The sequence below is a fragment of the Dryas octopetala genome, chromosome 6, assembly GCF_963921425.1.
Source record: "Dryas octopetala chromosome 6, drDryOcto1.1, whole genome shotgun sequence".
In the NCBI taxonomy this organism is placed as follows: domain Eukaryota; kingdom Viridiplantae; phylum Streptophyta; class Magnoliopsida; order Rosales; family Rosaceae; genus Dryas; species Dryas octopetala.
Genome location: NC_141371.1, coordinates 20,287,378 through 20,313,164, shown reverse-complemented (window position 1 = coordinate 20,313,164; position 25,787 = coordinate 20,287,378). Strand labels below are relative to the sequence as shown.

General features: G+C 37.4%; 2 protein-coding genes and 1 long non-coding RNA gene across 5 annotated transcripts; all 3 read right to left on the bottom strand.

The window, feature by feature from the left end:
- Positions 1–223: 223 nt before the first annotated feature.
- Positions 224–3,204, bottom strand: LOC147283150 (receptor-like protein EIX2). 2 transcript variants are annotated; one of them, XM_086246753.1, is made up of 2 exons: positions 2,883–3,191; positions 224–2,744 (listed from the first exon to the last, which is right to left on the bottom strand). In XM_086246753.1, exons 1-2 carry the CDS (start codon positions 3,166–3,168, stop codon positions 382–384), a joined length of 2,649 nt encoding a protein of 882 aa, XP_086102879.1. In that variant the 5' UTR covers positions 3,169–3,191; the 3' UTR covers positions 224–381. The 2 variants fall into 2 exon arrangements, with proteins under 2 accessions (XP_086102879.1, XP_086102880.1); XM_086246754.1 differs by having other exon boundaries at positions 224–3,204.
- A 4,766-nt stretch (positions 3,205–7,970) lies between these two features.
- On the bottom strand, positions 7,971–9,001 carry LOC147283149 (uncharacterized). Of its 2 annotated transcripts, none has more exons than XR_015122837.1 (3): positions 8,784–9,001; positions 8,462–8,603; positions 7,971–8,163 (listed from the first exon to the last, which is right to left on the bottom strand). It is a non-coding gene; the product is annotated as an uncharacterized LOC147283149 (long non-coding RNA). The 2 variants fall into 2 exon arrangements; XR_015122838.1 differs by having other exon boundaries at positions 7,971–8,126.
- An 11,563-nt stretch (positions 9,002–20,564) lies between these two features.
- LOC147283148 (receptor-like protein EIX2) lies at positions 20,565–23,549 on the bottom strand. The gene has a single exon (XM_086246756.1). The coding sequence runs from the start codon at positions 23,511–23,513 to the stop codon at positions 20,736–20,738; it is 2,778 nt and encodes a 925-aa protein (XP_086102882.1). The 5' UTR covers positions 23,514–23,549; the 3' UTR covers positions 20,565–20,735.
- Positions 23,550–25,787: the final 2,238 nt, after the last annotated feature.

The window sequence follows — 25,787 nt, the reverse complement described above, 5'->3', positions numbered from 1 at the left end:
CAATAATAACATAAAGAGATGCTTTTATCATTTTACAGAAGTCTCACTTTGAATCTAGAAATACAACTATGAAGAGTTATATTAATGCATGCCTCGATCTTCCCTGTCACTATGAAGAGTTATTTATAAATTAGTAAATTTTAAAATTTCATAAATCAGTAAAGTGAGACTTGAAGTTATTTCAGGGGGCAGATCTTGTAATTTCATAAGGGACGGAAAAAAGTGTAAAAAAGCTTTATTTTTAAAATATTATTTCTTTTAACACAATAAAAACATGATAACAAAAGGGTAACCTTGGGTACAATAAAATACAATGCACATTTCCTTTTAGCAAGCCCAAACAGAACAAGCTCACTCTACATGCAGAAGCACCAAAACTAGCTAAATATATTCAACAATTACACCATAAAGTTTACGTACTATGTTATTAAGGATTCGTGAAAGACCAACGCTCCATGGCATGTTTACTAGCAGCGAACCAAGAATACTCCAAAACCCGAACGCGAATCCAAGTCCCAAGCTAAGGTAGAACCACTTGTCTTCAAGTAAATGATATCCTCTGTGTTCCCCAATTGCTGGTGGTATCACCCTATTTGCACTGCAATTCTGGTTCAGCGGAGGTCCGCAAAGGTTATTGCCAATAAAACTAAACTGATCAAAGCTTTGAATCTGAGTGCTTTCTGGAATGTGACCCTTCAAATTATTGTAGGACAAGTTCAAGTGACTGAGAAATGTCAAACTTGCCAAGCTTTGAGGAATTTCACCAGAAAGTTGGTTCATCGACAAATCAAGAGATTCTAAACTTCTCATGTTACTGATGTTTGAAGGGATTCTTCCAGCCAAAAGATTATTTGATAAATTCAAAGTTTGCAAGGCAATGAGGCTGCCCAGTTCCTCAGGGATCTCCCCAATTATGATGTTGTTTGAAAGATCAATGCTTGTAACCAAATGCAGCGTTTTGTCGTACTCCACTTCTCTGCCTTTTGTCACTAAGATCGCATTCTCCATGTAACGGTCCGCAAAAAGATCGTTCACAAAATAAGAAAAGGGATCGTGGGGCTTTGACAAGGTGGCCATGCCGGCACTGAAATTGTGGAAGCACTTTGGAATTATTCCTGACATATTGTTATATGCAAGGTCCAAGATTTGTAGATAACGGAGATCACAGAGTTCGTAAGGAATGTCACCTTGAAGTTTATTCGAACGAAAGTTAAGAACCATCAAAATTGAAAGGCTTTTCCCTATCCATGTTGGTAAGTTCCCGACAAGTTCATTCCCACCAAGCTCAACAGCAAACAATTGGGTACAGTTCTGAAGAGATTGTGGTAATTTTCCAGATAGGTGATTATTGCGCAAGTGCAATGATCCAAGGATTTGCAAATATCCCATGGAGCTTGGAATATTCCCAGTGAAGTTGTTGTTGTCTAAATTTACGAATCTCAAGTTTGTCCAATTCATCCAACAATCAGGAATTTTTCCAGAGAGAAGATTGTGTCCAAGGTGGAGGAATTGTAGTTCTTTTGGTCCATCCATCTGATCACAAAAGAAGTGGAACACTGATCCAGAAAATGATGATTTGGAAAGGTCTAGGAATACTACTGAAGAGGAAACGAGAGGTAAGGAACCGTTGAACTGGTTAGAGCTTAGATCAATCGTTTGAGCAACTATTTTATTTTGAATCTCCCCATACAATTGATTGTGTGAGAGATTCAGGGAACTTAAATCGGAAGATAAGTTCCACAGCCAAGTCGGAATGGTATCTGAAATTCCTGTACTGGCTAAACTTAACTCCTCTAATTTGTTTTGTCTCTGAAGCCAGGTAGGAAATTCATGCCCCAAATGCCAATTATCTAAATTTAATTCTCGAAGTTGAAAAGGAGGAAGCCAATCTCCACTAGTTTTCAGGGTCAATGAGTTTCCATTTGCAATCAAGGACTCTAATCTTGTAAGATTAGTAAAAAGAACTTCAGATACTACACCTTCTAATGAATTATCAGAAATATCCAACAACGACAACATTTCCAGTTGACCAATTGTTTCTGGAAGAGCTCCATTAAACTGATTGTTATAAATGAATAAAACTTCTAAGCATGACAGATTTCCTAGGGAGGCTGGAATAGGACCTGATATTGAATTACCAGAAAGATCAAGGAAGGTTAAATTTTTCAAATTTCCTACATGCTCTGTTAGATGACCTGAAAGATTATTATACTCTAAGAACAATGACTCTATTTGAGGACCTGAACTACAAATTGACAAACTTTCAAACATTTCTGATACGTTTCCGCTGAAATTGTTTTCACACAGATCAAGATGCATCAACTCACAAAGATTTACAACTGGAAAATCAGTGATAGGAATTGGACCATGGAAACCACAATGATAGAGATCAAGAGAAACTAGATTTCTAAGACCAAAAAACCAACTGGGCATCAAAGAAGCAAAGTTGTTGAGAGAAAGATCCATGACGACAAGTGAAGTAAAATTAATGATAGGAAGAGGGGGAATGTGATGAAGTCCACACTCGGACATATGCAACTCTACCAAAGAGGGGAGCATGTTTGTTACTTGCAACCAATGATCAGATGCTTTGCTAAGATTTACACCACTCATGTCCAAGTGTTCCAAGTGAGAAAGACCAGAAATCCATTGGAGGTTTTCAACCTCCAAATTATAGTTATCAAGACGCAGATCGCGTAGACTTGAGAGATTTCCCAATTGAGGAGGAATTGTTCCACCAAACCCTGCGGCTGAGAGGTTAAGATATCTTAAACTTTTCAGAGAACCAAAGAATCTAGGAATTTGTATTCCTTCAAATTCATTATGGCTTAGGTCCAAGTAGCTGAGATGCTTTAAATTGAGAAGAGAAGGATTTATCTTACCACCCAAAGGAGAGTAATTTGAATAAGAAGCATAAGAAGCATTAAGCTGGAGCTCGCGAATGTGACCGGTGAAGTTATCACAGACAACTCCAGTCCAATTGCAACAGTCTTCTTCACCAACCCATGATGAAAGTCGATTTCCAGTATCATTAAGATCTTGCTTGAACATGAGAAGCGCTTGTTTTTCACTTTCGTTGCAAGGCACACCCAGACTTCCATTGCATAAGCCAATACTAAAAGTAATGGTTGCAATAGTCAGAAACCGGACAAGTAAAACAGCTCTCATGGTTCTCCCCAAAGTTTAAATTGTATAAAGTAGGTTATGCGTAAGAGCAATGAACCATCAAGAGCAGTGCTAACCTATATATAGATATATACTAGGGAGGGCCCTATATATTATTGCAGCCCCACTTTTTCTAAATCCATCCTCTACGGCACGTCTGACAAATTTCTTGACTAAGAGTTATAGGTCCGTCAAGAGAATAGAACCAAAAAAAATAAGAGTATCACTTTTTCTAAGTCCACCTCCATCAATGTCTGGAAAAGTCCTTGACAAGGTAAAAACTTCGTGGAGAGCAAGAGAAAAAAACACGACACATTAAATACAGGGTGACTTTTATCATATCACAACACAACATGTTCGATCAAGTGGCTGTGGGACTGGGGCCAGAAAGAAAATTTGAGTGGAAAATTTGGGCTAGAGTGCCTCAATGACGTGAAATTTTATATTAACTTAAATATTTAATTTTATTAAATACATGTCATAATCCACTTGCCACATCAGCTTTATCAAAGTAAATTAATACTCAAAATCATTGTTGTTCAATAGCCGAAACCATCATTCAGAGCTAACTACTTAGAAAAACATCAACAAAACAAACAAACAAACTCCGTTGGAATTGCTTACCAAATCTCCTGATGCCATGATCAAAGCTTGTGTTCTCTTTCCTCTGGATACTCAAACAAGAAAAACTCAGACCCTCTTGCTCTCTTTTTCACTCTTTTTCTTTCTTAATTTAGATTTTATTTATTAATAGGAACAGGTTTTTCAACCTTTCTAATAAATTTATAAAAAAAAGATTACAATCCCAAATTAAAAAATCTATTACTTATTTTTTACAAGGAAACAAATTCAGCCCCAAATGTAGAACTCTAAAATTTCATATATTAAGTCTGTCTTTAGTCCAATATCCTTAAGAACTAGTTTATTTTCATAATTTGTATTTAATTAGAATTGATCATTATTATATGCTGCAACTTGAATGCTAGACTTGTTCTGGAAGGCAATATCAACATATAGCTATTTGATTTGTGGTTGGCTATGTGGGTAGGCATGAAGAACAAGTTGGATTTTGGGAATACTGTGTATGGCTTGATCTCATGAATCTTATAGTGAGATCGACATAGCAATTTCAACTAAAAAAAATTATGATGAAAACGTGAAAACAAAGAAAGTAAAAAATGATGGTGCAGAGGCTTAAATCTAATAGAATTTGTAAGATGGTTTTTCACAAAAAAAATGTTAATAAGATGTGTCAAATATATAATGATGTGTAGAAATAGTTGTGCCACATATGATTAAGGTATATTTAATTTCAAATGGCATGGAGTTTGAGGCACAAATTTTGAGGCTCATAATCTTTTCACTTATATTTTAAGTCAAATTCTCCGCATCACACAAGAATGAAATATCTAATTTATCCATGTGTGTTAAAATCTTTTAGATCCAATTTAATTGAATATTTCTGTAAAACGGGTTAGATACATAATTCACAATTGTAATCTTCTTCCTTTCTTTTCTTTCCTCTTAAATTTGTATTTGTTATTACCTCTATTTATTTGCAAACTTTTTCCTAGCTGTATATCCAATTGCAAATGTTGACCTAGCAAACATGACCGATGAAGTTATCGCAACTCCAGTCCAATTGCAACAGTCTCCTTCCCCAACCCATGATGAAAGTAGAATTGCAGTATCATTAAGAACTTGTTCGACCATGAGAAGTGCTTGTTTTCAGTTTCTTTGCAAGGCACACCCATATTTCCATTGCATAAACCAATACTAATGACATGTTCACTAATTCGTAATCAGAATCTAATTCCTCTAAAATAAGGAGTTGGATTCTGATTATGGATGACTCATATGTTTACTAACTATATGGAAATAAAAACACAAGTGGAGCCCACATGATATCAAGAATTCAATTCCTTATTTTGGAGGAATTGGATTCTTGGGTAAGGGATAGTAGTTTGATTCTTTATTTTGGAAGAATTCAATTCCTTATTTTTTTTTTCATCATACTCTCATATTATTAATTAATATATAAAATAATTTATTTAAAATAAAGATATTTTAATAATCAAATGCCTATATTATATCATTTCTACTCTGACAGGTAAGGAACCATATATTATTGCTAACCTCTATATATTATTGCAACCCCACTTTTTCTAAATCCATCCTCTACGGCACGTCTGACAAATTTCTTGACTAAGAGTTATAGGTCCGTCAAGAGAATAGAACCAAAAAAAATAAGAGTATCACTTTTTCTAAGTCCACCTCCATCAATGTCTGGAAAAGTCCTTGACAAGGTAAAAACTTCATGGAGAGCAAGAGAAAAAAACACGACACATTAAATACAGGGTGACTTTTATCATATCACAACACAACATGTTCGATCAAGTGGCTGTGGGACTGGGGCCAGAAAGAAAATTTGAGTGGAAAATTTGGGCTAGAGTGCCTCAATGACGTGAAATTTTATATTAACTTAAATATTTAATTTTATTAAATACATGTCGTAATCCACTTGCCACATCAGCTTTATCAAAGTAAATTAATACTCAAAATCATTGTTGTTCAATAGCCGAAACCATCATTCAGAGCTAACTACTTAGAAAAACATCAACAAAACAAACAAACAAACTCCGTTGAAATTGCTTACCAAATCTCCTGATGCCATGATCAAAGCTTGTGTTCTCTTTCCTCTGGATACTCAAACAAGAAAAACTCAGACCCTCTTGCTCTCTTTTTCACTCTTTTTCTTTCTTAATTTAGATTTTATTTATTAATAGGAACAGGTTTTTCAACCTTTCTAATAAATTTATAAAAAAAAGATTACAATCCCAAATTAAAAAATCTATTACTTATTTTTTACAAGGAAACAAATTCAGCCCCAAATGTAGAACTCTAAAATTTCATATATTAAGTCTGTCTTTAGTCCAATATCCTTCAGAACTAGTTTATTTTAATAATTTGTATTTAATTAGAATTGATCAGTATTATATGCTGCAACTTGAATGCTAGACTTGTTCTGGAAGGCAATATCAACATATAGCTATTTGATTTGTGTTTATGTGGGTAGGCATCAAGAACAAGTTGGATTTTGGGAATACTGTGTATGGCTTGATCTCATGAATCTTATAGTGAGATCGACATAGCAATTTCAACTAAAAAAAATTATGATGAGAACGTGAAAACAAAGAAAGTAAAAAATGATGGTGCAGAGGCTTAAATCTAATACTTGCGATGAGAACTTTAATCCAAAGATTGTGATACAAATTTGATTTTAGAAATCATGAACTTTGAACATGATCGAATTAGAATGGCGAGAGAAGGAGCAGGTGCCGTTGCAACCTCTAAAGAAGAAACATGGGGATAATAAATTTATTGAAAACCAAAAAAAAAATAGTTGGATTTGGAATTTGTACGATGGTCTTTCACAAAAAAAATGTTAATAAGATGTGTCAAATATATAATGATGTGTAGAAATAGTTGTGCCTAGCGAACGTGAGAAATGAAGTTATTTGCAAACTTTTTCCTGGCTGTATATCCAATTGCAAATGTTGACCTAGCGAACGTGACCAATGAAGTTATCGCAGACAACTCCAGTCCAATTGCAACAGTCTCCTTCCCCAACCCATGATGAAAGTAGAATTGCAGTATCATTAAGAACTTGTTTGAACATGAGAAGTGCTTGTTTTTTCAGTTTGTTTGCAAGGCACACCCATATTTCCATTGCATAAGCCAATACTAATGACATGTTCACTAATTCATAATCGAAATCCAATTCCTTCAAAATAAGGAGTTGGATTCTGATTATGAATGACTCATGTGTTTACTAACTATATGGAAATAAAAACATAAGTGGAGCCCACATGATATCAAGAATTCAATTCCTTATTTTGGAGGAATTAGATTCTTAAGTGGGGGATAGTATTCTGATTCCTTATTTTGGAAGAATTCAATTCCTTATTTTTTTTTTTTCATTATACCCTCACATTATTAATTAATATATAAAATAATTTATTTAGAACAAAGACATTTTAATAATCAAATACCTATATTATATCATTCCTACTCTGAGAGGTAAGGAACCATATATTATTGCAATCATCAAGAGCAGTGCTAACCTCTATATATATATATATATATATATATATATATACTAGGGAGGGCCCTATATCTTATTTCAGCACCACTTTTTCTAAATCCATTCTCTACGGCAGGTCTGACAAATTTCTTGACTAAGAGTTATAGGTCAGTCAAGAGAATAGAACCAAAAAAAATAAGAGTATCACTATTTCTAAGTCCACCTCCATCAATGTCTGGAAAAGTCCTTGACAAGGTTAAAGCTTCGTGGAGAGCAAGAGAAAAAAACACAACACATTAAGTGCAGGGTGACTAGCTTTTGTCATATCACAACACAACTTGTTCAATCAAGTGGCTGTGGGACTGGGGCCAGAAAGAAAATTTGAGTGGAAAATTTGGGGTCAATGATACAGATAGTCAAGTAGTACAATTTTCTATTTGCAAGGAAAATTTAAGTTTTCTTTGCAGTTTGCTTGGAAGTGCCACTTGTTGCATTTGGATAATCTTGCCAAGAGCCATTGCTTATTGCAGCCTCACTTTTTCTAAACCCATCCTCTACGGCAGGGCAGACAAATTTCTTGACAATGTTATAGGTTCGTCAAGAGAAATGACAAATAAATAAGAGCATCACTTTTTCTATGTCCATCTCCATCAATGGCAGACAAAGTTCTTAATTTCTGAGTCAAAGTTCTTATCTTATCACAATACAACTTGGGGTCACTGATACTGATAGTAAAATAGTACAATTTTCTGTTGAAAGGTAAACTTAAATTCTGTTTCCAGTTTTGTTTGGAAGTGCCACTTGTTGTGTTTGGACGATCTTGCCAAGAAGCTTGCCATCAGCTAGCTTCTTAAGGTGCTCAGAATCTTGGGTTCGCCTAAAGAGTATTATAACAATGACTGACACAAACATCCCTGTCATGCATATAAGATAATTCAAGCAGTAAAAGATTTACAATTCTAATTAAAATTAAGATGATGTTTAATGCAGACTAATGCTAGATGAATACATTTTTGGTCCGAATTATCGAACCACTTGTTACACCATTGACTAGTTGGTAATCGACACAACACTAGCTAATTATCAAATCGATCAGTCTTATCACATAATGTGGTTCACTAACGTAGTCTAAAAATATGGTCCTATATAGATGCATAATTCAAAGAAAGAAGAAGGGAAAGTGCTTGAAGTGATGGAGGCTTTGAACCCAACCTTTGAGTGTCTCAGCCTCTGGGAGATGTGATCTCCTTATCCATGCCCACCAAGGTATGATGGAGCTTCTAAAAAGTACTGGGTCCTCCTTAATTGGTAGCTGCTTCTGGATGAAGTTCAAGAAACTTCCTCCTCTTTGCTTCTGCAATGCCAATACATATAAAATAAACAATAGTTTCATGAATGTATGAAAAAATTTGAATTGGACGCAAGCATAGAACAATATATTACTCCTATACTCGAATCCCACATAAAACACATGAAAATTGTATAGAAACACAACTTTTAATTTGTTATAAATCACAGAGACCAATTGGAGAACCTGCTAGAATGATACCATCCCACTCCAACTTGCCATCTTCGGAAAACATATTCAGATCCCATGTCACATTTTTCCACCGCTCATCGGTGAATTTCATCACAGACAATTCTGTACCCGAGCCATGCTTTGATTTATAGTCAGCAGACACAGTACCTCTGATTTGTGAAGCAAGCTTCTCTAACTTCTCTATGTCAATTTAGTCCTTAAGTTTCTTGTTCTTTCCCTTTCTCAAAATCGTATAGATAGAAAGTAGGAGGAATCCCATGCTTCGAAATTTGAAAGCTTAATTATCTTCCCCCCCGTTGTTGTCAGTGAAGTTATGGGCAAGCTAGCTATTTTACTGCACCTGCCTTTAACCATTTGTAATTTAAAAAAGGGGAGTGTTAGGGTGCCCCTAATGGTAATGACATGTCATTTAAAATATTAAATACTGTTAAATACATGTCACAAATAATTTTTTACATAAGCTTTTAAAAAAACTCATTTAACTTTTCTTAAAATTATAAAAAACTTGAATTAAATTACAAAATAAAAAACTTTTTGTTGTAAAAGTATGTGAAAATCTAGGGTTTGTGGAAGAGAGGAGGCAGAGAGAATATGATCAGTCTCCTTCATTCATGTTATAAATATCCTTATATAGAGGTAGGGTTTACTAGGTTTTAAATATTTACTAGTATACCCCTACCACTAATTACAGGAATAGCCACTTAATTATAACAATATATTTACAACACTCCCCCTTGGATATTCCATGTCATTAGTGTTGTCTCTGCTATGCGCTTCTAAGTTGCCTCGTTAAAACCTTGCCAAGTAATAAAAACCCTGTGGGAACAAAAACAACCTTGGTCGAAGGAAAAAGAGTGCAACGCGCTTGAGTGTGGAGTAGTCACATCAGAACCTCGAAAGTAGGTGAAGTCATATCTTCTGGATCATAGGCGAATAGTATGTCAATGGGAGCGGGGTGCATTAGAGTTGCTACACCAAAACCTTGCCCGGTAAACCCAATGGGAAAAACCCGTGGTCGAAGGGAAAAGATGAGCAAATGCATATATATCAGATCAACACATCTTCAGGATGTAGTATGAGTAGGGTGACCATGCCAAGATGTGCCTCATTAAAACCTTGCCAGGTAACAAAACCCAGTGGGACAAAATAACCCTGGACGAAGGACAAAAGAGTACACGATGGTCAAGTGAGTATGCTTCGGGATACTCCCCCTGATGTCGACTCCCCCTGAAGATTACATACTAGGTAAATCAGCCAATCTACGCAAACCAATACCTCGAACATGCATCAAGAACGTGGACTTTGGTAGTGACTTGGTAAAGAGGTCTGCATGGTTGTCTTGAGATCGGATCTGCTTGACTTCAATCATCTGATGCTCTTGTTGCTGTTGATTGAAGAAGAACTTTGGTGCAATATGCTTGGTGTTGTCTCCTTTGATGAAACCCGTCTTCATCTGCTCGATGCAAGCGGCATTATCCTCATAGATAATCGTTGGTTCATCAGTGGTGAAATTCAGCCCACACGTACTTCGAATATGTTTGGAAACTGCTCTCAGCCATATACATTCACGAACTGCTTCGTAAAGGGCTATAATCTCAGCATGATTCGAAGAGGTAGCAACAAGGGTCTGTTTCGTTGACCTCCAAGATATTGCTGTATTCCCAATGGTAAAGACGTAACCAGTTTGAGAACGCGCCTTGTGCGGGTCTGATAGATACCCTGCGTCAGCATATCCAACAAGGCGGGCATCGTTCCGAGGATCGAGGGGGTTCGATCCATTCCTTGATGCATAGGGATAGAATAAGCCCATATCCGTCGTACCTCTAAGGTAGCGGAAAATGTCTTTTATGCCATTCCAGTGGCGGCATGTTGGCGCAGAACTATATCTAGCTAACAAGTTCACAGCGAATGAGATGTCCGGTCTAGTACATTGAGCCAAGTACAATAATGCGCCTATTGCACTTAGATATGGGACTTCTGGTGCCAATATCTCTTCGTCATCATCTGCGGGACGAAACGGATCCTTCTTAGGATCTAGACTACGGACGATCATGGGTGTGCTAGAAGGCTTCGCTTTATCCTCATTAAAGCGCCTTAACATCTTCTGGATGTAATTCGATTGATGGACTAGAATTCCATCTGCACGGTGCTCGAGCTCCAGGCCGAGACAGAAATTCGTTCTCCCAAGATCTTTCATCTCGAATTCCAACTTCAGGTGTTTAGCAGTTTCCTTGATCTCTTCAGGAGTACCAATTAGATTCATGTCATCGACATAAACAGCTACAATAGCAAAACCAGAACTTGTTTTCTTAATAAACACGCAAGGGCATAGATCATTATTCACATATCCCATCCCGATCAAATACTCACTTAGACGGTTATACCACATCCGTCCGGATTGTTTCAATCCATATAGTGAACGCCTCAAACGAATGGAGAGCGTGTTCCGTGGTCTGGAACTATTTGCATCGGGTATCTTAAGTCCTTCGGGAACTTTCATATATATCTCTGTATCAAGATCCCCATAGAGATAAGCAGTGACCACATCCATAAGCTGCATACTCAGTTTTTCGGAAACTACCAAACTGATAAGGTAGCGAAACGTTATCACGTCCATTACGGGAGAATACGTTTCCTCGTAATCAATCCCAGGGCGTTGAGAAAATCCTTGCGCCACTAGACGAGCCTTGTATCTTACAATCTCGTTTTTCTCATTACGCTTCCTTACAAATACCCATTTAAATCCTACAGGTTTAACATGGGAGGGTGTAGGAACGACAGGCCCAAACACCTTTCTCTTTGTCAAGGAATCTAATTCGACATGGATTGCTTCTTTCCATTTTGGCCAGTCGTCTCGACGTTGACATTCATCAACGGAGCGAGGTTCGATGTCATCGCTAGTTATGATTTCGGTAGCTACCGCGAATACAAATATATCATCGATGATAATCTCGTTTCGATTCCAGAGCTCACTTAAGCATGCATAATTTATAGAGATCTCTCTGTTCTCGGGAGTGGGTTCAGATGTTGGAGCGTCCCCCAACACCGTCTCTTCCAGGACGGACCCATAATCCGGAACTATTTCGTGAGATGGATCGGTTGAGATTGCGATGTCAGGAAGACTCGTTTGTGCCAAATTTATCCTCTTCCGGGGATAAGAGTCCTTCGAACCTAGTGGTCTACCTCGCTTCTGGGCAGGGACATAAGACTGGTTAGCCGCTATGGCCGTACCTCGTCCATCTGGGACGACGCGTCCTTCGGGGACAGATATCCTTGCAGGCACATTTGCAGCAGGTATATGTGATCTCGTCACTTTAGCTAGATCAGAGAAAGCGTCTGGCATATTATGAGCTACACTCTGTAGGTCTAGAATTCTCCGCACTTCACTATCACATTGTGCGGTTCGGGGATCGAGATGAGACATAGTGGGGACATTCCACGTCAATTCACGTCGTTCTTCAGGAACGGTGACGTTCTTATCTCCCCCTAACGGCGGGAAGACTGTCTCATCAAAGTGACAATCCGCAAATCTGGCGGTAAAGAGATCGCCTGTCAAGGGCTCTAAAAAGCGTATAATAGATGGGGATTCATAACCGACATATATGCCCATCCTTCGTTGAGGACCCATTTTGGTACGTTGTGGCGGCGCAACTGGCACATAAACTGCACACCCAAATATGCGTAAGTACGAAACGTCAGGTTCGTACCCAGTCACCAGCTGTAACGCAGAGTAAGGTTGGGTAGCAGTGGGCCTCAACCGGACCAACATGGCTGCATGCAAGATTGCATAGCCCCACGCAGAAATTGGAAGCTTGGTGCGCATAACCAAGGTTCGTGCGATCATTTGTAATCTTTTAATGAACGCTTCTGCGAGACCATTCTGGGTGTGAACATGGGGAACTGGATGTTCAACATCAATCCCAAGGGACATGCAATAATCATCAAAAGTTTTCGATGTAAACTCTCCGGCATTATCAAGTCTTATAGACTTTATGGGATAATCCGGGTGGTGAGCCCTCAATTTAATGATCTGGGCGAGGAGTTTAGCAAAGGCAGCATTTCTTGTGGACAATAGTGTAACATGTGACCACCTTGTCGATGCATCAACCAAAACCATGAAATATTTAAATGGTCCGCATGGTGGTTGGATAGGTCCACAAATATCCCCTTGTATCCTTTGCAGGAAAAGGGCGGAGTCTTTACTAGTCTTTGCATATGATGGTCTAGTATTCAACTTTCCGAGCGAGCAGGCTTGGCATAGTGTGTCACTAAACACAAGATCCTTATTAGTAAGGGGATGCCCGTGTGATGAATTGAGGATACGGCGCATCATACTTTGACCTGGGTGTCCCAACCGGTCATGCCATAGCAAGAAACTGCTCAAATTGGTTAACTTCTGGTTAACTATGTGATTTGCCTCAATCGATCTAATGGTGGTCATATAGAGACCGCTCGATAGGCATTTCAATTTCTCCAATGTACGCTTCTGGCCATACAAATTGGAGGTTATGCAAAGATATTCCACTCCATTTTCCTCAGTGGTTTCAACGTGATAACCGTTGGCTCGAATATCCTTAAAACTCAACAACGTTCTTCTGGAACATGGAGAATATAAGGCCTCATTAATGGTAAATTCGGTACCATTGGACAACATAAAATGGGCTTTGCCATGACCCTCTATCAGGTTGGATTGGCCTGATATGGTTGTCACAGAGGTATGAGTAGGCAATAAGTTTGAAAAATACTTCCGATCTTGGAGTATGGTGTGCGTAGTAGCACTGTCAGCCAGACAACAAACTTCCCCACAAAACATGCCTATTCATAAATTTAATTCAATGGATCACATGTATGAAAATAACTTAATTGAATTAAATAATATTCGAGCATAACCAAATTTTCCAAAAATAAATAATCCAAGTCATAAATCACCAAAATAATCCAAATAAGAAAAACATTATTCAGAAAATAAATACGGCACAAGCGCCGATCATATCCATGTCATCGAGTTTCTAATCCTCGAAGTGTCCAGTAGCAGCCTGGAAATCAGTGACCTCTAAGGTGGTATCCATAGGAAATGATCCCTCAACGAGATTGGTCTCTCGAGTTCCGCGACTGGCGTGATACTCATTTACAGCTTGCGCTGATGCACGGCAGGTGCGAGACCAGTGATCAGTTCCTCCACATCGGTAACATAGATTATTCTGATTCTGATTCTGATTTTGGTTCTGATTCTGGTGGCGACGGGCCGGACCAGTGTTCCTCTCATCTCGAGTTCTTGGGGCCGAGGGACCGCGGTTCCTACCACGTGGGCCTTGGCCACTAGAATTCGGGTTTCGTGGGCCATGACCGCGTGGGCCTTGGCCGCGTTGGCCTCGATCATACGGGCCATTCCTCTGAGAACCTTTCCTTCCATTTCTCGGGCGGTCGGACTTCGTGCCCTTTCCATGACCTCGGTATCCTCTATCGCGGTTTGAGTTGCGATGAGCAACAGCATTTGCTTCAGGCAATGGTGCTGCTTTAGTACCGACAGGTCGGGCTTGATCATTTCTCATTAAATTACCATTTTTTTTCTTCTTTCTGACGTGTGCCCATTTGGCGAGTTGTCAATCCCACTCACCTCTTTAGTCTAGTAAATTACCAAAATGGCCATCCACATAGGCGCAACGTCAACTTTTTTAACGGACTAATGGATGGAGTTGACTAAATGAGTCATTTGTAAATTTCGAGAAGCAAAGTGAGAAGAATTAACTTTAAGGAAGCAAAGTGAGAAAAAAAGTTAGTTTCAGGAGGCAAATTAGCAAATAAGCCTTCTATTAATTGGTGAACGTACTTGAAATATTTTGTGCCCGTTTGAAATAGTCCCCATAGTTCATGGGAGATTTTTGTAATCGAGCTTTTTTTTTTTTTTTGTTAATTTACTAATTCATATACCAAAAATAAACAAACAATTACATTTTTTTTGGCCAATAATACTAATAGCTCTTTTTATCAAATGTTTAAACTACTAATAAATCTTTGAATACCAGCGAGAGCACATCCAAGATCAAATAAAAATAGTGGATACGATACAAAATTAGACTATGGAAAACTAATACTCAAGAAGATGGTACACACAAGCCTTTTCCCCAACTACTGGGACAACTGAGCTGCTGGGAGATGCAAAAATGCTTAACTTAATATGATAAAGAATCTAGACCAGTTCTCATTGCACCTTTGCTACTCAAGTAGAATCCACAGTTTCCGAAGATCCAGAGGTGAGAACTTCATTTTCTGTTTTTGTTCTCATCCTGTTCTCCCACTTCTTGTAAAGCCTCTCAAGAACCTGCTTGGCCTCACATTGGGGAAATTAAGTTCGCAAATCAGAGTAGTGGGGTGCTATATATATAAGAAAGAATTACTCTATACTACATCTTTGTTATGATTTTTAACTTCTAATACCATAATTATTAATATATAACAATCAGGTTAGTTTTATTAACAGTCAGGTTAGTTTGACTGCATGTCATTCCGTTGACTCCAGCTGAGTGGGCTGCTTGCCTGGTGGGTGTTTAATTTTATTTAACAACAAGGTAAGTTGCAGCTAGCTGGCTTATTTTGAAATCTGGTCAATTGCGATTTTATTTCTTTTTTGTCTCTCTCTTTCTTCTCTCATCACTTTCCTCTTCTTTTTCTCCCCCCGCTATGTCTCTTTTCTCTTTCCTCTTCCTCATCTTCTTATTCTTCTTCTTTATAGAGCAAGCAACTCCGGGACGAACACCACCACCACGAGCAGTGCTGCCGTCAACGGCCTTGAAAATCTCAGAGTCGACCAGGAAGTAATGGATCTGCTCCGATCAAAGCCTTCTGGATCTTCTCCGACCACTTCGGCTTCTCCTTTGGCCTGTCCACGTCGACGTGCTTCCCGAGCTTGATCAAAGCATTCTGGAGCTTTTGCGCATTCAAGGCCTCAATGGCGGCGTCAATTTCCGAGTTGACCGCGCAGACGGTTTTGAGAGCCCGAACCTAGTTGCCTTGGCTCTCCACCTCCGAGAGCTTATGGGCAAGGGATTTGCAGTTGGATGGAGGATTGGGCATGATCACAGCTTGTTCTTAATTTCTTATCAGTAGCAAATTCTTGATTTTTTTTTTTTTTTTTTAAGTTTAGTTTCTAAAACTGCAACTGAAAATGTGAAATTGCAATTTTTGGAACTACAAATGAACTGAAACTGCAGTTTATTGGAGTTGCAGACTTGCAGACTTGCAGTTGTAGTTACTAACGGCAAGTGAAACTGCAGTTTAATAATTGCAGACTTGCAGCTGCAGTTACTAGTTGCAAGTGAAACTGCAGTTTATTAGAGTTGCAAACTTGCAGTTGCAGTTACTATAGATGAAACTGTAGAGATTGAACCCCTTTTTTTGGTTGTTGCTGTAGCAGTTGCAGAAGGATGCTTGAGAGTGAAGATAAACAGTTGTCAGTTTGGTAAAGTTGAAGAAAGAGATTGATTTGGCCAAGAAAAGAAGGAGATCGGTTTTGGGCTGTTTTGTGTAGTTGTTTTGGTTGTGATGCATTGATGCTAGTCTTTTGGAAGGTGTCCACATGTTATGTTTTGGGTTGGAGGAAAGTGTCCGCAAGTTAATAGAAATGGATTGAGTGTTTTTAGTTAATGTTTTGCTTTGTTAGTACCTTATAATTCACGGACTCATAAATATAATAAACTGCATGCCATGGTGTGTTGTTCTATTTCCCCTTTCTTGATGGGCAATGAGGATCAAGTCACTACTTCTTTGGTTTTGTTTTTCTGTGACCCATTGTTCCTGATCAGCATTTTCATCATTGTAGAAAACTAAGCAACAGAGAGATGGTGAGGTAGATAGTCAATGGATACATCCTATCAAAAGTAAAGGAAGACGTACAAAGTCTCAAGTTGGAATCCGACTGACCCAAGAAGCAGGTATATATGTGCACTGTCTCTTGCCAAATGAAAATTATATGCTCATCAATAGACCTGCATTGGTTAGGTTTCTTATACAAAAGAAAATTGGTTTTTGATGATGTGCAGGTAAGGAAGGCTATGCAAGTGTTGATTCTGCTGGAAAAATTGTTCAAAGGGAGGGTATAAGTAACGAAGCTGAAGTGCTTCTCACCTTAGGGTCAATAGCTAAGGGAAAGGACGGTTCACCGGCTGAAAATCCTTGTCAGCTTCCTAATGAAGATTTACTGAAGCTAATGAGAGATCAGAAGAAGAATACAAATGATCCAGTACAAGAAAAGAGCATGTTGGAATGTACTCAAAAATGACCCCATAAAACTCATAGGATGGTATTGGATCAATTAAAATTCAACCTGCTTGGTGGATTCTGCCATAGAGAACTAGAATTTTTCTGTTCTCTAAGAAAAAAAAAATGGAACTTATTTTGGTAAATTCAATTGGATGGTTTGAGGAGTGATTGGCAATGTCACTTCTTGTAAGCAAAGTAGATTGGTGTTGACTGTTGGGAGTGACACAACTTGATTGATGAGTCAAATCACAAACTAAAAGTAAAAAAACTATTTTACAGAAGAAGTGAAAATTCTATTTAATACCAACTGCACGCACTCTCTGAATCATTGCCTGAAGAACCTAACCATTGCCGCTCGACCTATAAGATAATTCGTGCAGTAAATGATTTAGAATTGAGATGATATATAATGCAGAGTAATGCTAGATGACTACATTTTTAGTCCACATTATCAAACCACTTGTTACGCCATTGACTAGTTGGTAATCGGCACAACACTTATCACATATGTGGTTCGCTAATGTAGTCTAAAAATATGGTCCTAGATGCATAATTCAAACAAATTAGAAGGGCAAGTTCTTGAAGTGATGAAGGTTTGGAACCCAACAATTGAGAAGCACAACCTTTGGGAGATGGGATCTCCTTATCCATGCCCACCATGTTATGATGGAGCTTCATCACAGACAATTCTGTATCTAAGCCATGCTTTGATTTTTCGTTAGCAGACACAGCACCCTCTGCCTCTTGTCTATCGATTTGTGGAGCAAGCTTCCCTAACTTCTCTAAATTCTTGTTAATTTAGTCCTTCAGTTTCTTGTTCTTTCCCTTTCTGAAAATGGTCGTATAGATAGAAAGTAGGGACAAATTCCATGCTTCGAAATTTGACGGTTTATCTTCCCTCCCCTGTTTTTGTCAGTGAAGTTATGGGCAAGCTAGCTATTTTACTGTATCTGCCGTTAACCATTTGTAATTTAAAGGATCAGTTGTTTTTTAAAGTTACTTTAAAGGATCAGTTAAAATCGGTAGAAGTAAAATAGGTCATAGAACTACCAACCAAAGCAATCAAGTTGTGATGTAATTAACGTAAACATTCAACAATTACACCATAAATGCTCTGTAGTATTGTTTAGTAAGAGTGAAAAACCATTTCCTCTATATGTTGTTCAACTGTACGTTGGTGGTATCACCCCATTTGTACTACAATTCTCTTTTAGTGGAGGTCCACAAAGGTTAGTGCATACAATTCAATTCTTCACAAGTATCTGATCTCATATTTTCAAGAGAAATCCACATTCACTATCGCTAATTGAACAATTTATTATTCCAAAGACTCCAATCAATGTCTGGAAATGTCCGTGACTAGATTAAAGCTTCGTGGAGAGCAAGTGAAAAGAACCGAACACATTAAATACAGGGTGAGTTTTATCTTATCACAACACAACATGTTAAATCAAGTGGGTGTGGGACTGGGGCCAGAAAAAAAATTTGAGTGGAAAATTTGGGGTCACTGATACAGATAGTCAACCATGCATGTACTTTTTAAAATTTTCAATTTGGTTCCAATAGTTACAATTTGAACAATATACGTTTAATCCTGTATTTATCAATTAGAGGAAGGATGATTTAGGTGCAAAAGTGATCCCATGTGAACTTGAGATCATATTGGGAGGCATGTGCATGCTTTTTTCCATCCAGTCAAGTTGTGGTGGTGGATGGAGGGAACATTGGTGTGTTGAAATATATAAGGGTTTTTGGCTTCTGTTTTTTTAAACGTGATAGAAATACCAACCGCACGCACTCTACAAGGTGTGATTTTGAACTGCCTACTCTATTATGAGTTGAACCCAGCATATCCTCCTTCTACTACTGTGCACAAGCGGTGTATAAGGTTGGTTAACATTATTCAAATTGAACGAGAGGACCAAATTGAAATTTTCAGCAAATTTGTACATCAGCCAACTTATCCAAAAAACAGAAATTGTTATTTTGACAAATGAGTTTTCATATAGATTACCATGCTTTGTGAATTGTAGTTAAGGAGCAAAATGGATGAGGAAATGTTGCTGAGGAAAATGTCATAAATGATCAGACACTTCATGAAGTTGCTGTGCGTGTGGTCAAAGGGATTGATCCTACAGGTTTGGAGGGGTGCAGTGTCCGGCAAGCGTGGGTGAATCAAGTAAGCTACTTTATATATTATTTATTTTTCTGTTCTAGATAGAATTTGACTATATCTGTTTTCTTTAATAGGGACATACCCTGATAGGACCGTTGACCAAAATAGCGATACAAAAGACCAAGTTGAACTTGCTAGGGAATCTCCTGCAATTGATGCAGCCAGTGAATGTGTGCGTGATGAGAATCAAAGTATGCCTTTTGTGAAGTGCTCACCAGTTTGGAAAACAATTGAATCTTTAGAAGTTTTCAGAATAATGCCACAAAAGCTAGATTTTCGTCCTTTGGGAAAATGTAAAGAGGAATATCGGGAGGGATTTGCTATTGGCAATATGGTAACATTCTCTAGTTTGGTGGAGAAGGTATCCACGCTGCATTTTGATGACCCAAGAAATGTTTTTGATAGCATTTTGGAGAATCTTCTAGACTTGGAAAAGTATGGATTCAATGTTACCCTTCTACGTGGGCATGTGAATGAATTGTTGTCTATTAAAGATAGGAAAGGACGGTTTCAGGGCGAGTCAAAAGATGCTGAATGTAAGATAGCGAAGCATACTCATGAGAAAACAAAATTTGTAGAAGAGGCTGATTGTATTGCTAAGAAAGTAATTGAGTTACAGGAGAAGCATGCATCAATCAAGGTTGCAGTTGCTTGTGGATGATATCAATAAAGGCATTCAGAGCGCCCGGACAGATTTTGAAAAGCTAGCTTTCGCTCCGTTGAAATAGACCTGAGAGTTTTACCCAATTTGCTTAACACCCTTGGATGGGTGGCGCACAACCCTTAGTGAAAGTTGTTAGATTTGGGATGTCAAGCTTAGGTATCAGTTTGGACACAAATTTGTGCTTTGTACAATTTTTATAGTATCTAGTCTTGAATTGGATGGTTAGAGAATAATATTGTATTCGCTTGTTGTCTGGATTCTCTTGCCAAATGGAAAATGCTGGATTCTCTTGCCAAATGTGAAAACATACTTGGGAGTATGGTGGAATAAAACCAAATTTTCCCAATCATATCATTAGCATGTTATCAATGTAGAAATTTTATCATTTCTTCTCAGGCCATGAAAAACTTTCTTCCGCTCATGCGAATTCAGCTTAAAGGATTTTGTGATCTGCTCAAGCATAGCAATAATAACATACTGAGATGCTTTTATCATTTTACAGAAATCTCACTTTGAATCTTGAAATCTCACTATGAAGAGTTATATTAATGCATGTCTTGATCTTTCCTGTCACTATGAAGAGTTACCTATTTATAAATTAGTAAATTTTACAATTTCATAAATTAGTAAAGTGAGACTTGAAGTTATTTCAGGGGCAAATCTTGCAATTTCATAAGGGACCGAAAAAAGTGTGAAAAAGCTTTATTTTCCAAATATTATTTCTTTTAACACACTAAAAACATGACAACAAAAGGGTAACCTTGGTACAATAAAATACAATGCACATTTCCTTTTAACAAGCCCAAACACAACAAGCTCACTCTATATGCAGAAGCACAAAAACTAGCTAAATATATTCAACAATTACACCATAAAGTTTACGTACTATGTTATTAAGGATTCGTGAAAGACCAACGCTCCATGGCATGTTTACTAGCAGCGAACCAAGTATACTCCAAAACCCGAACGCGAATCCAAGTCCCAAGCTGAGGTAGAACCACTTGTCTTCAAGTAAATGATATCCTCTGTGTTCCCCAATTGTTGGTGGTATCACCCTATTTGCACTGCAATTCTGGTTCAGTGGAGGTCCGCAAAGCTCATTGCCAATAAAACTAAACTGATCAAAGCTTTGAATCTGAGTGCTTTTTGGAATGTGACCCTTCAAATTGTTGTAGGACAAGTTCAAGTGACTGAGAAATGTCAAACTCGCCAAGCTTTGAGGAATTTCACCAGAAAGTTGGTTCATCGACAAATCAAGGGATTCTAAACTTCTCATGTTACTGATGTTTGAAGGGATTCTTCCAGCCAAAAGATTATTTGATAAATTCAAAGTTTGCAAGCCAATGAGGCTAGCCAGTTCCTCAGGGATCTCCCCAATTATGATGTTGTTTGAAAGATCAATGCTTGTAACTAAATACAGCGTTTTGTCATACTCCACTTCTCTGCCTTTTGTCACTAAGATCGCATTCTCCATGTAACGGTTCTCAAAAGAACCGTTCACAAAATAATAAATGGGATCGTTGGATTTTGACAAGGTGGCCATGGCACTGAAATTGTGGAAGCACTTTGGAATTATTCCTGACAGATTGTTATATGCAAGGTCCAAGATTTGGAGAGAACCGAGATCACAGAGTTCGTAAGGAATGTCACCTTGAAGCTTATTTGAACGAAAGTCAAGAACCATCAAAATTGAAAGGCTTTTCCCTATCCATGTTGGTAAGTTTCCGACAAGTTCATTTCCACCAAGCTCAAGAACAGACAATTGGGTACAGTTCTGCAGGGATAGTGGTAATAGTCCAGATAGGTGATTATTGCGCAAGTGCAATGATTCAAGGAATTGCAAATATCCCATGGAGCTTGGAATATTCCCAGTGAAGCTATTGTTTTCTAAATTTACGGCTCCCAAAATTGGCCAATTCATCCAACAATCAGGAATTTTTCCAGAGAGAAGATTGTGTCCAAGACGGAGGAGTTGTAATCGTTTTGGTCCATCCATCTGATCACAAAAGAAGTGGAACACTGATCCAGAAAATGATGATTTGGAAAGGTCTAGGAATTCTACTGAAGAGGAAACGAGAGGTAAGGAACCGTTGAACTGGTTAGAGCTTAGATCAATCGTTCGAGCAACTATTTTATTTTGAATCTCCCCATACAATTGATTGTGTGAGAGATTCAGATAATAGAAAGGTACGTTCCATAGCCAAGTCGGAATGGTATCTGAAATTCCTGTACTGGATAAACTTAATATCTCTAATTTTGTTTGTCTCCGAAGCCAGGTAGGAAATTCATGCCCCAAATGCCAATTATCTAAAAGTAACTGGCTAAGTGGAAAAGGAGGAAGCCAATCTCCACTAGTTTTCAGGGTCAATGAGTTTCCATTTGCAATCAAGGACTCCAATCTTGTAAGATTATTAAAATGAACTTCAGACACTACACCTTCTAATGAATTATGAGAAATATCCAAATACGACAACATTTCCAGTTGACCAATAGTTTCTGGAAGAGTTCCACTAAACTGATTGTTAGAAAGATGAATTCTTTCTAAGCATGACAGATTTCCTAGGGAAACTGGAATGGGACCTGATATTGAATTACCAGAAAGATAAAGTTCGGTTAAATTTTTCAAATTTCCTACATGCTCTGTTAGATGACCTGAAAGATTATTATACTCTAAGAACAATAACTCTATTTGAGGACCTGAACTACAAATTGACACACTTTCAAAGATTTCTGATACGTTTCCGCTTAAATTGTTTTCAGTCAGATCAAGATGCATCAACTCACAAAGATTTACAACTGGAAAATCAGTGATAGGAATTGGACCATGGAAACTACTATTAAAGAGATCAAGAGAAACTAGATTTCTAAGACCAAAAAACCAATTGGGCATCAAAGAAGCAAAGTTGTTGAAAGAAAGCTGGATGACGGCAAGTGAAGTAAAATTAATGATAGGAAGAGGGGGAATGTGAAGAAGTCCACAGCCGAACATATGCAACTCTACCAAAGAGGGGAGCATGTTTGTTACTTGCAACCAATGATCAGATGCTTTGCTAAGATTTACATGACTCATGTCCAGGTGTTCCAAGTGAGAAAGACCAGAAATCCATTGGAGGTTTTCAACCACCAAATGATTGGAATCAAGACGCAGATCGCGTAGACTTGAGAGATTTCCCAGTTGTTGAGGAATTGTTCCACCAAACTCTGCTTCTGAGAGGTTAAGATATCTTAAACTTTTCAGAGAACCAAAGAATCTAGGAATTTGTATTCCTACAAAATCATTGTAGCTTAGGTCCAAGTAACTGAGATGCTTTAAATTAAGAAGAGAAGGATTTATCTTACCACCCAACCAAGAGTTTGAATAATAAGAATTAAGGTCGAGCTCACGAATGTGACCAGTGAAGTTATCGCAGACAACTCCAGTCCAATTGCAGCAGTCTTCTTCACCCACCCATGATGAAAGTCGATTTGCAGTATCATTAAGATCTTGCTTGAACATGAGAAGTGCTTGTTTTTCACTTTCTTTGCAAGGCACACCCAGATTTCCATTGCATAAGCCAATACTAAAAGTAATGGTTGCAATAGTCAGAAACCTGACAAGTAAAACAGCTCTCATGGTTCTCTCCATAAAGTTTAAATTGTATAAAGTAGGTTATGCGTAAGAGCAATGAACCATCAAGAGCAGTGCTAACCTATATATAGATATATACTAGGGAGGGCCCTATATATTATTGCAGCCCCACTTTTTCTAAATCCATCCTCTACGGCACGTCTGACAAATTTCTTGACTAAGAGTTAAAATAAGAGGATCAGTTTTTCTAAGTCCGCCTCCATCAATGTCCGAAAAAGTCCTTGACAAAGTAAAAGCTTCGTGGAAAGCAAGAGAAAAAAACACGATACATTAAATACAGGATTTATATGTTTTGCTTTAACTATATGAAAGTTATTCTACTTTAATTATTAGGTAGACTCGTTGCTCTGGGTCGGTGGACTTCCACTAGACTAGCTGTAATGCTTTTGTAAGAAAATATCAATACATCAGAAAAGTGTGGCAATTAATCAATTCTGCTTCCTTTGCATTGGTCTTTACTGTTTTCAGCTTTTGTGTGTTGCTGGAAATTCTAGATAGCTTGCAGGTATAAGGATTCAATTCCAACACCTCTGCCTCTTCTCTATCGATTTGTGAAGCAAGCTTCTCTAACTTTTCTATGTTAATTTACTAAATTTAGTCCTTCAGTTTCTTGTTCTTTCTATTTCATGTCATTTAAAATATTAAATACTGTTAAATACATGTGGCAAATAATTTTTTACATAAATTTTTAAAAAGGCTAATTTAACCTTTCTTAACATTATAAAAAACTTGAATTAAATTACAAAATAAAAAGATTTTAAATAATATTTCATAAAATTGGATAAATCAAAAGAAGAAGAAGGCGTTTGACCGATAATTTCAAAAGACTTATAGGTGGTTGTTTATTCATACTTTTTTTTTTTTTGGGTATTATATGTTAGGGTGCCTCAAAATTTGTGCCTCAAATGTGCCTCAAAGTCATGTAATTTAAAACCAATTATATTCTAAAATTATATATATTGAGTCTGTCTTTTGTCCAATATCCTTCAGAACTAGTTTATTTTCATAATTTGTATTTAATTAGAATTGATCATTATTATATGCTGCAACTTGAATGCTAGACTTGTTCTGGAAGGCAATATCAACATATAGCTATTTGATTTGTGTTTGGCTATGTGGGTAGGCATCAAGAACAAGTAGGATTTTGGCAATATTCTGTATGGCTTGATCTCATGAATCTTATAGTGAGATCGACATAGCAATTTCAACTATAAAAAACTATGATGAGAACGTGAAAACAAAGAAGAAAATAATGATGGTGCAGTGGCTTAAATCTAAAACTTGCGATGAGAACTTTAATCCAAAAATTGTGATAAAATTTTGATTTTAGAAATCATGAACTTTGAACATGATCGAATTAGAATGGCGAGAGAAGGAGCAGGTGCCGTTGCAACCTGCAAAGAAGAAACATGGGGATAATAAATTTATTGAAAACAAAAAAAAAAAAAAAAGTTGGATTTGGAATTTGTAAGATGGTCTTTCACAAAAAAGCTGTTAATAAGATGTGTATAATGATGTGTAGAAATAGTTGTGCCACATATGATTAAGGTATATTTAATTTCAAATGACATGGAGTTTGAGGCACAAATTTTGAGCTTTTCTCTTATATTTTAAGTTAAATTCTCCATTTCACACAAGAATGAAATATCTAATTTATTTATGTGTGTCAAAATCTTTTAGATCTAATTTAATTGAATATTTCTGTAAAGTGGGTTAGATACAAAACTGACAATTGTAATCTTCTTCCTTTCTTTCCTTTTCTCTTAAATTTGTATTTGTTATTACCTTTATTTATTTGCAAACTTTTTCCTGGCTGTATGCCCAATTGCAAATGTCAAGCTAGCGAACGTGACCGGTGAAGTTATCCAGACAACTCCAGTCCTTATTTTAGAGGAATTCAATTCCTTATTTTTTTTTTCCCATTATACCTCACATTAGTAAACATGCCATAAAAGTAATGGTTGCAATAGTTTAAATTGTATAAAGTAGGTGATGCGTATGAGCAATGAACCATATATCAAGAGCAGTGCCACTCTATATATACTAGGGAGGGCCCTATATATTATTGCTAGCTAAATCCATCCTCTACGGCAGGTTTGAAAAATAAGGAGTTGGATTCCAATTATGGATGACGCATATGTTTACTAATTATATGGGAATAAAAACACAAGTGGGGCCCACATGATATCAGAAATTCAATTCCTTATTTTGGAGAAATTGGATTCTTGGGTGGGGGATAGTATTCTCATTCCTTATTTTAGACAAATTCAA